Below are 12996 nucleotides of genomic sequence, written 5' to 3' on the forward strand. Positions count from 1 at the left end.
TCTGTATCAGAAATTCTGTTATTCGAGTGTTAATTATCCTTGCACGCGTTCGGCAAACGTGTGCGATAATATACTACCAACGTCACACGAAATAACGTTATTTGATTAGCAATGACTCACTACTGATGCTGATTGCAATTTTTTAAATAGACGTGCGAATATAGCTGAAACTATCTTCAACAATAACGTTTCCAAACGTATATATGCACGGTTCCTCTGTCTCTTTTTTTCTCATTCTCTCTCTCTCTCTCTCTCTCTCTCTCTCTATCTTTCTCTTTGTTTTATGTCGCGTTTCGCGACTACATGTAGTACTTTCCGCGTGCAACGAACTCTCGTGAGCGAAGAAGCGCGCGTTTTCCATCGCGATTACAGATTAAGTGCGACTTAATTTACAAGTTATTTATAAGCTATCGCTGAATATTTGCCGAACGAATTGTACACATCCGTTCTTAAAATTACAAACTACGGCGACGAGGAACGGCTAGAAATTATTTATCCGCAGCAACATACCGTCAGATTTGTTTGTGCAAAAAAAGCCAAATACTCTTACACTGCGGGATAAGCGAAAACAGTATGTTTGCAGCGCAGCGGGATGCATTTTGGAAACAATCGTAACATTTCCACGTGTTCTGGAACTGTTAATTTAATTGTTCCCTCGATACGTACTTACACTCAAATGTGAAATTACTGTACAGAATTACACGCATACATATTTTGTTTACACAAAACTCTACAGTCGTAATAATTGTCTTTCTTTTTATTCATTGCCTACGAGCTATATTTTTACTTAACTAAATATTTAACGTTAATGAAAACGTGATAACAACACTGATAGCTAACTTTTCTAAAAAGATTATAAAATCTTCCTTATTATCAATTTGATTCAACTAGTCTGGGAGAAGATTTAATAATAAAAGAAAGAACTAAAATTGATGAAATTGATTTAGATGCGATAGAATATCCAGTTTTTGAGAGCCCCGTTAAACATGAGCCCCCAAGCAATCTGCTGACTCTTGATTCTAAATGTCACATTTTTTTCACATTTTAAGTTTACACAAAATGTTTGATCAGTTATCTATCTTATAAAAAAGATCTTGTTTATTTAATTTGATTATATGTTCAAATACACTTGGAACGTGTAATCAACTGAAATATCAGAATTTTCTTAAAAGCATAGTTTTAGCGTCGAAGTTAATAGAAAAGCAAACATAACAATTAAATCGTTAAGATTATAACTTCATGTTCTCACATGAATCACAGGATAATTATATAATACATATCATTATATGTATATCTAATATCATAACATATTTATTGTTAAAATATAGCACGGATTTCCGTTCATTTTGTGGAACAGAAATTGTTTTCAAGCGATTGACAGCCAGAGATGTGCCTTAACGAGCATAACGGAATAACGAGAAAATCAGCGGGCACCAGAGGATCAGCTTTGTTCACGCGACAAAGAGATATTTTAATGAGGAGGGAGGTTGCTTGCAGCTTATCCGGCCGAGCTGTAACGCGCGCGCGCGCTGCAGGACGCTGTGTGCGTGGCATGACAAACGCCGAAATTTCGTATACAGAGGAAAAAAGCGGAAGTTTTAATCGGCCCGTCACTCGGGAAAGTTCTTCTGTATACATTTTCAATATCCGAGAGGACAATAGAGAATAAATTAACGATCGTGAATCACCCAGTTTCTTTGTACGACGTGCGTGCTTATATACTTTAAGCGCGAGCAGTAAAGAAAAAACACACGGCTGAGAAGTTTATGACCGTGCGTGTTTATCGAAGTCATTCGCTTTATCATTGTTTTTTTTTTTTTTTTTTATTATTTTCTCTCGAGAGTGAAGAAGAGAGTGAAAGACTTTTACGCAGATTTGCTGAATTTTATGAAATATTTACCACAAACGCGAGAACTGAAAAGAGAGAAACTTCAGGGATCTAACAGCCAGATGTATTTCCTGATCTCATTATAAGTAATATTTGCATTTTATCGATCGTTTTCTCCATAAGAACCCTTTCATTATTAGAGGGAAAGATAATTAGGTGACAACAGCTGGCTCAGGAGTTCCTATCTGGTAGCATAAGCGTTACTGCGCAGCAGAATGTAATTTGTGTCGCGCGCGCCAAATGCGTGTGCGTGCGTGCGTGCTAGTTGCACGCGTGTTTTTAAATGGCCGAGTCGTCGCAAGACGGCGGCGCTTTATAAAACAGCTGTTGAACGCAGCCGAAGCCACGCCGGGCGAAATGCTAGCTAGATCAATACCACCGCCATGCTGCTTACATGCGGAGAATACATCGGGTGTCCTCGAATTACAATGAAACCGATGCTTAATGTTATTGCGCGAATTTCAAGTTTCATCTCATCAGAGATGTCGAGAGTGATTTTTATCGTAACGTTTGCATCTTGTTTGTAACTTTCAAAATAGAAAAACATCATTGTAAAACCTAATCTCTCTGCTGTCCTAATCGCTTCAAAAGGAGTTTTGCTAAAATGCAATTCAAATTGGACGGCAGATAATTATAGTATCATCTGTGCTTGTAATAACTGATTCACAAAAGAACTTCATTTTCGATAATTTATGGCAAAATATGTGACGTTACACTGAACAAAATCTACTAAATTTCAATACTTGTTTGAATAGTACAATAATTAAATATTTACTAAATGTGTAAAGGTATATTTTTATATATGGTATCAGATATAAGAACCATTAATTTAATTATCGTTTTTTCATTGAGTAAATATTAATTTATTTTAAGTACATTTTTTTTTCTTAATGTACTTAAATTTAATGATCATAGATTTGTGATTGTAAAAAGAACGATTAATGCTTGAATATGTTTGTATCTTTTTAAATTCTTAGAACTAACGGTATTAAGTGTGCTCTTTTTTGTTCTCAGTTTTGGGACATCCTATAGAAGGGAGAGACAGACGCACTGGCACTAAACCCTTGTCGATGCCATAGAGATATTGTCGTCGCGACAAAGAGAATTTTCTACTTCCTGTCTGCATCTATAAATATACACATGCCACGCCGACGTAACAAATTACAGTTCAAATAGACTGAATAAACTGTTGTTATTATTAAATAATCATCGAGTGATAATGACGCGATTGACGACTTATTTAATAAATACTTTCATATAGAATGTAGAGTTTAGTCATTTTCAACATTGTAAATATCGAGAAATAAATAAAAAAAAAAGAATAGCAATTATATTTAAATAAGCTGTAATAAATATATAAATTTGGATCTTAATATTTTACCGAGTTAAATGTGCACTTTATGTGCCACAAAAATTAAAAAATTACACATTTACAAAATTTTTGACATAATAATAAACAACAATATGTATTTTACGCGCGCGTGTCTAAAATACAAAATATAATAACTTACATAGATTATCATTGGTAAGAGATGAACAATTTTTAGCAATTTTTTTTAATTTTAAGAGCCAAAATGAGAATAAAGCGTGAATATAGATGCAATAAAGGGTTTTAAACTTTAAATGATTTTCTAAAAATTTGATTCATTGTATATACACGATAGTAGATTACTCGAAAACGGTTTTAATGATCTAGTGTGTCTTCATCAATCTTATACCTACAGCCTAAATTAAAGTAAATTGATAACGTTTTTCTTAAATTGAATATCATTCTTAAATTTAATGTCAAAAAGAAATATATTTGACATAATTAACCTATCTATATCTAGACAAAAATACTTGATCGAACATTTTATATATCTAAAGCTTAACTCGAGTGACCTAAAGTGATTTTTATATCTCAGCGGAAAAATAAATCTCAGAAACACAAGTTTCTTTACTGATAAAAATAAATAAAAATAGATAAAGAATCTATGTCTGTTTTTCTTAAATTCCTCCTTACGTATATATATAATATTTGAAAATATTATCTGTATAAATATCTTATACAATTCTCCAATATTAATAAATTGTCGAATGATCAATAATATACAACACATAAAAAATTAATAACTGATGTTTAATTGGCGTAAAATTGTAAAAATTACTCTAGGTGATCATTTACGAAAAAAAAAAACTGAATAATTATTATATTCCCGGGTTAAACAACTCAATGAAGTCTTAAAGATTCGATTGTTCGCACGTTTCGTCTGGAGACTGTGAAAAGTAAACGTCCTGTAGTTTTAAGATGGAAGTCACTCATTCATTTGTAACAAGATTGATTGTCGAACTGCACCGTGTCGTTAACGAAGCGCGTTATTTATAAACCGCAGGCTTGATGTGATCTGCGGGATAATACGGAGAAGAAAGACTTAACAATCTCGCGTTTTGAAGTTCGCGCGAAGACTCATTCGTAAACGCAAACACTCGGCAAATCTCGAGAGATCATTGATCTCTCCCGATCGGTGAATGGACGCAGTAGTATAAAAGATAACGTCTGATTGGATAATTCCGTAGTAACTCAAAGGTTGACTGGTGGTGCACGTGGCATGCACCTTAAAAGGACACCTATGCAAGACCGGAATGAAAGTTGTCTTTTATCTATGCGCGCAGGGCCGTCTAATATTTGCCAGCTCCACGCGTGAAATACACTGTGAGAGAAAAAAATATCTCAATTTCTTTGCCGTATTAAAAAAGAAGTATTTCTTTGGATTAGTATAAAAATTTCTTCGAAATTAAGATTTTTTTTTTATTTAAAAAAGTAACACATTTTAAAGTAAAAAAAATATCTTAATTTTGAAGAAATTTTCATTGATCTAAAGAAATAATTTTCTTTTAATATACGAACGAAGAAATATTTTTTAAAATCAAGATATTTTTTCTCAGTGTAGATTAGGTTCTATTAAAATAAGTTCGAACCTTGATTCGAACAGCATTTTTCACCAACAACTAAATGTGCTAATGTCAGGTTGCGTTTTCAGGATTTTTTTTCTTAAGAAAATTATATTGTACTTTTTCGAAAATCGAAGCCTGATATTTGTCGCTTTATGAGAGCTACAGAGGCTTTGTGAGTGTACGTAATAAAATATGCGTAGCATGTTATCGCACACTCGTAATTAGATGCACATACTTGATAACCGTTGATATTTTCGCGCGACTCATTCCCAGCGACCGAAAATGTGTTTTTCATTCGAACTCGAGCAGTTCGGTTTATAGCGATGACGGCACGCGCTTTGTAAATTTAGCAACGCTGTCTCTAATTCCCGGATAAAGGAGCTCTTCAACGAAGTAGCAGCTTGACAAAAGTGCACCGTGTCAAAAGACACTTTAACTGTATAAACTCGATAAAATACGATTGACAAACTCGGCACTATTATATAAAATTTTGCACAAATACATGGAAAGTTATCTAAAATATCCCATTATTATTTAAAGTAAAAGAGTGATCGAAAAAAATAAAAGTAACAAAAACTTAAGGTATTAAAAAAGAATAATTGTCAATTCTTCCTGGATTAGATATTAACATTAATAACATTCTCGAAACGATCAATTTTGTGAGTGAGCACTTAATAAATTGTAAAGCAATGCAGTTAATTTTGTAGCATATATTTTACAATCGTTACATGTATAATCGAATCACAGAAGTGGAATCCAGGTTACCAGCACAAAATCTTCATAATTAATCAATTACGTTTGTCATAACGTTTTCGTCATACGTATAATAAATATTAATCACACATCCCATTCTTTATACACTCGTTTAACACGAGCGCTTAAAATCGATCGTCGGGAGAAGGGGGATGGGTATACACATCGTGCATATTTTACAGTGTAAAACCACTAATGAGTCATCACGAGCAGCACTAAGAGACAAATACACAGATAAGCAGCACTCGTGCATTATCCTACCAAGGAATACATGTTCCTGCGAAATAACATGCAATTTCCAGATGCACGATTGACCAGATATGCGTCATGCAATAATAGTAAGGTAACAAGCCACGTAATTCTAAACCGATTCTGCTAAACGTTTAATAAAGAATAACGTTACGTCACGGATGTATCGTTTATGTAATTGCCACATCAGATCTATGTAAGTTTAGAGAAATAAATATTTTTTCATGTATTAAGACAAGAACTGCTCGAATCAGCTGAACCTAAAACTGAATCTTAATGAAATTTCTTTTGGGGAAGTTCAAAGTTATATTTTCGATGATGAGCTAATTTAAAAATCCGGCGAAATTAAGAAGAATCTTAAATGTTTTTTTGCGACGACTCGAACGTCTCACTGTACAAGCAAGAGTAATAATTAGCAAGTTTACATAGTTAATTATATACATGTTGGTGGAATGTTACCAGATATCGGACTTTTTACGTTTGTAAACGAGATAAGAAATTCTTGCAATCTTGAGTGCATTCCTCATCTGTATATAATTTCAGATATTTTTCCAAGTGTGAAATTGGAAGAACATTTATATTCTTATTATTCTGGACTTTTATTTTTATCAAATAGAAAAATGAAAGTACAAGATACCTTATATTTTTTAATTCGTAAAATTAGTTAAAAATATATAAGTTTTATTTATATGCGTTTCGAAAATGCAAATATTTATATCATCTCACACAAATCTTTTTTAAAGAACAACAAATTACGATATTAAATTAACGGTATAAAGCAAGCCGAAATAAAGTTGACAATATTTATTTCGGCTTGTTTTATACCGTTAATTTAATATCGTAATTTGTTGTTTTTTTAAAACCTAACAAGCGTTTAACTTTATTATTATTTGTATTTATATATCTTTCTTAAAGTTCCCGTCTTATCGATGTAATTTTTCCTTTTAGTTCTATACATGATCGAAGGACATTCATTGTCTCTCGATCATTATACAAGTTACTGGAACCGAAGAAAAATAACGAACACTTCCCGTCGAAACTAAAAGCCGGACTCCGCCACGCGAAGCGAGTCATGAGGCGCGTTCGCGCCATGTACGACGCCTAAATGCAGACAGCCGCTTGAACGTTTAACGCATTATTGTCGCGCGTGCGTTACGTAACGCACTTGCGACGAGACGACGATCGTCGGCACGACGTAATCGCGACGAGGGATACCGGATAACCTTCCACAGCCGAGAGAACGACGCGGGGCATATTTCAGGAAAACTCCTGGCCAGCAGTACTTACGTTATTCGGCAGCACGGCCGTGTTCGCGATGCTGGAGAGAAAATCATGGCTGACGCGAGAGCTCTGCGAGGCTCCGCTGTCGCTGGACACGCTGGAGCTGTCGTAGAGCACGTCGGAGACGTCGAGCTTCATGTTGCCGTTCACCCTCGCGAGTCCGCGTCGGTCGCAGCAGAGACCGGAGTACGTCGCGTTCTAACCTCTCTCTCTCTCTCTCTGTCTCCCTTTCCCGAACGCTCCTCCGAAAGGAATGCAAGCGAGAGCGAGCGAGACGGAGATCGAAAAATCACCGCGAATCTTTAATGGACGTACGTAGAACTCGAAGGCGGCACGCACGAATCGCAGGTCTCTTTGCTCGAAACTGGTGTGAAACGCAACCGATGACTCATACCGTGGGGGAATACCTCGCACGCGCGTTCGGCAAACCGTTCGAGCCCGCGGAGAGAGTCGAGGCCTCGCGAGTCCGGATGACGTCATGGGTTATTCCCGGCCGACCAATCGCCGCCCGAGCTGCCCGGTCCGCCGCACGGCAGTGCCGTGCCGTGGTGTTCGATACGTGTGGTGTTATCGACGAAGCACCAAAGTTTATCTACTACGCGGCGCCTAGATGCTTGTAAGCGGCTTACAATTTGATGCGTTTTTAATTACTTCGCGTCTTTATTCTCCGATCTTCGACATTTGTCGTAAGGACTGCGATTCTCTGCGGAAACGCGAAGACGCTGATGTCAATTCGATCGTTGAATTAATTTATCTTGTAATAAATATTACTACAATTTAAATGAAATAAAAGATGAAATATTAATTATTGATTAAAATGAAAGAATGCGCCAAAATCACGTGATATTCTTCGCAATATATTAGAATAAATTTTTTATCAGAAAAATTTAGATTTTTAATTGTTATTTGACACTTCGCCCTTTTTAATGTTATTGATTATTGTTATGTAAAAGGGTCCTTGAATTTTTCAATTTATTTGTTTCTCTCTTTTTGCCAAAAAAGAAAGTTATTATCCAATAAATATTGAACATGAATTTCTGTTAAACTATATTTGGCATGCGATAGCTAGTCGTTATTGTAAACATCTAATCTAAAGACGAAAGTTATTGTGCGTCACTTAATGTCAATATAATGATGACCATGCGTTTTACATTCCCTCGGTTTACCATGGGGTCCACGATATGATATGAGGGAACTAATTTTGTTATCTAAGAGGCGAACGTTATATAGACTTTTTCTACCTAAATATACAAATTTATTATTGATGTTATATGTGATATATTATATATATATTGGTGCTATATATAATGATATGCATTATTTAACTTTCTTCTACTTGTAATATAATCTTTATTTTACGATTAAGTGTTTATTGAGGAAGGTTCAAACTTTAGCCAAAAAAACGTACATATACATTGTTAAAAATTAAATTTTATTAGTGATAATACGCATCATTTTCTGCGTTGACTTCTAGCGCTCAATTGCTCTTTATTACTAAGATGAAAGTTAATCTACATTGACAGAGCCGGGTAGGTGCAAAAAAGTAAATAAATTATGACAAAGGGTTCAGATGGGAAAGTCAAAGTTTTTTTTTAGTGGTATCTTTTATTTTATTTTAACTACATATATAAGAACGCTTAGGCTTATATAGTAATTTTAGCTGATTTACTTGTATCATACATATATATGTGTGAGATAATTTCGGCATTCTCGTGAAGGACACACGTTAAGAGTGCGTATAACACGTGAGTATACCACAGTTGTTGTTCTCACGCGCCAACAATTGCGTCGTCGCGATTTTTTCATAAGTCAGCATCCCGTCTAAATATCTTCAAAATAATATATCGCCACATGTTTGTACGATGTTTATTTAATCGGAGGAACGCGCGCGGACACGTTCCGAGATAGACTGACTAATGCGACACGTAACATCTCTTATTGTTGCGATTAGATCCATTATATCCAATTAATAGTTAGGAATGACGACCCGTTTCTTTTCGATGACACGATACAGTTATGATATTGTGTAGTCATTCGTCATTGTGTCATTTTGCATTATAAAGTAAAACAGTATAATTTTGAACACATTCTAAACGAAGTAAGATTTGAATCTAATTTTCGAAGTTCAAATTTATTCTCTCTGTTTGGTACTCCCTTCAGTATTTAACATCGCGAGACAGTCGCTAAACTTGATTGTGTGGCAAATTGGATTCAAATTTTATTTCGTTCAGAATTCCACCACCTTATCCTAAGAAGAACAAGACGGTTAAAATAATATATCTATATTTGACGTCATACAGGTCGAATTAATGTCATGAATTTTTTTCATAACTTAGTTCAATATGACATTTTATTTTACTTTCTTATTCCTTTTGAGGTAAGATATACAATTCTAAGCGGAATAAAATTTGACCGTAATACGATCGGAAACGAAAACAGTTTGGTATACGCTCGACTGAAAGTGACGGACGCTGCCTCGACCTCGAATTCCGAGTAGATTTGAGGTGACACGCGAATTTCCCGCTAACGGTACAGCGAATGACGAAAATCTCGAGCGAGAGATTCCGAGAGTGGCGGCGCACTTCCGAGAATCGTATATAGATGAGTCATATATGCGCTGGTCGCGTGGGCGCGGGCGTCGCGAATGGGGTAGCCGGAACATATCAAACGAGAAGACGCGTGACTCATCGATCTGATATGTCAAATATTCACGCTCCGTAACCTGTCGCCTAGACCAAGGGTGGCCGGCCTGCTCTTGCGAGTGATCCCTGCAAGAAATGTTTGTCCCAAGATAATCCAAATGTTTTCATTACGTGTCCGAACGTTATCAACGTCGTTTTGATTTTTTCTCTGATGATTATTAAATCGGACAATTCAATCATTTTTTTGGTTCTTCAATCATAATAATTTATGGTTCTCTCGACTCTTTGTTTCTTCACTCGGACATTTTGATGTGTATAGACGAATAGAATGATTGGCCATCCTCGTATATTTTAATCACCATTGTTAATGTTCATTTAATTTTGTACTGATTCGACTCGAACCTATAGAGTCTCTCTCAAAAAGTATACATTTATATATTTTTTAATAAATGCTATTAATTCACACAAATAACCTGTGCCTCTCGTAGGCATTACTTTGTTTAGTTGGATTTTTTCATTATATTAAAAAATATGCAATAGAAAATTAGACTCTTACAATTTTAGATTCTATCGATCTTTATACAACAATAAATATAATAGTGAAAACAATTAACTTTTTTTTCCTTAAAGTACACAAAACGAGATGCTTGAGAAATATCAAAAAAAGTTTATACCAGATTTAATATTTTACTTCAATCTCTGATCGCGTTAATCGCACAATCTTACGTGTGACAGGTGTATTGAATTTTTCCTTTATTAAATTGCAATTTCATAATTAGTGGAAAAATCCATCCATCTGCCGTTGTTTACTACTTATACTTAGCGCTTAGCGACTGTATGTATATATGTCGCTTGATAATTCAAGCATGCAGTAAATAGCCGTGTAATAGCCGTGCGAGCGTAATCATGAGCTTCCTACTAAAGTGCTCGTTTCTCGAAGCTTTTAACCATACGAGTGTCACCTGGGAACATTAAGATGGAGGAAATGATAGGGTCGAGGAAAACGTCTGGCGTAGGTTGCCAACCTATCCAAGGTCTCGCGTAATTCTGGAGAGCACCTGAACGTGATGACTTTGAAAATAGCTTCACCTTTCCTATAAAAGAATAGAACTTGTTTTATTAATATACGCTCATTTATGAAAAACTTGTGCATTTTTAATAAAAAAGTCCGATATATGCATATACATATAACGCGCTCATCGGTCGTTGTTATTATTTTTATAATACTGGGCATTTCTCGATATAAAAAGAAGAGAGAAAGAGGAATTGTGCGGACTCGGAATTTCAAATTATTGCCACATAAGAGACACAGTTCTATAATACCTCTTTCTGTTTCTTCTTAATACGCCAAACACGTGCTCGACGGGCAAACTCGCGTGACCAGCTCTATCTAAAAATAAAGACTACCTAAGCAAGTGGCGACAGCATTATGCGACAAAGATACGTCTCATTACGGGCATGCGAGATGGAGCTTCATGGGGCTCGCTGCGTGACATTCACCCGCTTATAGCTTCGCACCATGATGAAATTCGAATAGACTGGCAGCCGTCATCCTTGAGCTAGCTTCTGCTTGTATAACCAAGGACCCGTCGACTTAGCTGCCTCGCGCTGTACATCTGAAACGATTAGAAAAATGGCGACGCTACGGAATGTCATTGTCGTTCGGCATGTATACGTATACGTCGGAGTAATGCGTTTGCAATCGTTCGAACACGCGCGAAACTTCTCCGCCGCCATTGGTAGTCGGGCTGCAAAAATAGAGAGCGCAAATGCACCACTTGCGAAACGTATATGAATTTCAGTGGAAAATTCTAGGTGTAATCGAGAACCCGTTGCGCGCACCTGAGCACTCCGCACGTGTTATCGCGATCGTACAGTAAGAGAGCACTCCTTCTAAACCTCGTTTTCTTTGATTGAAACTTTGTGTATGTGATATACATATATTATTTATTCTTTAAATATATTATTTCTGAATTATTCCTAGCAAATATTAAAATCTTTTTAAGACCGTACAACGATAAACAACAAGAAGGAGAAGGAAGCCGATAACGGTCAAAGCTGGATCACAAATGCTTATTAAAATTATGTTTTTATACGCAGTACACAAATTCACACATTAACTACATAAGCATTGTGATCCAGCTTTGACCGTTATTGGCTTTCTTCTTCTTCTTGTTGTTTATTCCTAGCAGTTTTGTAAAAAGTTTTAGAAGTTGGTATTTTCGTACATTAGATTTATGATATTTACTTAACCCTTTTAAATCAGGCAGAATCATTTAAATCTACTTATGACTTTGTAAAACATTAAAAAATTAGTACTTTTACAAATAAATTTATTCGATCAACCTTGTGATATTGGTTTTAAATCTAACAGAATTGTTACTCGCAGATTTGTAAACAGTTTTAGATATTAATAAGCGCGGCGCGAGCTAGCGAGAAATGAAATTTTATAATCAATAATCCATAATAATAAAAGGGCAAAGAAGAGTCAATTTAAATTAACTAAAAATGAAATAAAATAAAATAAAACTAATGACATATTTAATTCTAAATTAAGATTACAAATCATATATTAAAATTAACGATTTACAACTAAATAATATTTAACTTAAAACTAACTAAAATAGTGCTTAAAGTTAAAATTAAAATTGACAAGTTTCGACTCCTAGATTGAGTCCTCTTCAGAATTCGAATCATCTTATAAATTATAAATTTTATAAAATTAAATATTGATTTGTAGAATTCAATGTCAATCAACTTATCTCGCGATATTGTTCTATAAATGACTAAAAAATTATCCATTATGTAGATATTTCTATTCTGATACAAGAGACTCTCCCTACACCTTTATCGTGAATATCAATAACGTGTGATTGGTTTATCTTCAGAGACAAAGGTTTCGATTAAGTAATTAGAACTGCTCCTATCTATGTTCTCGAATCGTTGCGATCCAGATACAAAGAACTCGGCATGGAAATGTTTTTTTGTAACCTCAATGTCTGTGGCGTAGCGCACACAAACTCCTGACATTATCTTATCGCATGATTTGGATAAAGAAATTTCTGCCACTCTCCAACTGCATCTAATAATAACGAAACAGCGCATTATGTACGACGAAGCGAAACATAAATTATAAATCAATATCCTTTCTCTCAATTATTATATTCCACAATCTGAATTAGATATATGACTATAAAAATGGACGCATTTTAATTAGTTATCTAATTATAAATTTATTATCTGTGTATG

The 12996-nt window shown here is 35.0% G+C and overlaps 1 protein-coding gene across 1 annotated transcript in view; it reads right to left on the minus strand.

The window, feature by feature from the left end:
- The window catches only part of kay (transcription factor kayak), a 36508-nt gene extending 29250 nt beyond the window's left edge, over positions 1-7258 (minus strand). Inside the window, exon 1 of the mRNA XM_018548470.1 lies at positions 7112-7258. Coding sequence (XP_018403972.1) covers positions 7112-7243 — 132 coding nt within the window. The 5' untranslated portion in view covers positions 7244-7258. The remainder of the gene's footprint in view (positions 1-7111) is intronic.
- Between the last annotated feature and the right edge of the window lie 5738 nt (positions 7259-12996).

This window comes from Cyphomyrmex costatus, unplaced genomic scaffold, assembly GCF_001594065.2.
Source record: "Cyphomyrmex costatus isolate MS0001 unplaced genomic scaffold, Ccosl1.0 scaffold72, whole genome shotgun sequence".
In the NCBI taxonomy this organism is placed as follows: domain Eukaryota; kingdom Metazoa; phylum Arthropoda; class Insecta; order Hymenoptera; family Formicidae; genus Cyphomyrmex; species Cyphomyrmex costatus.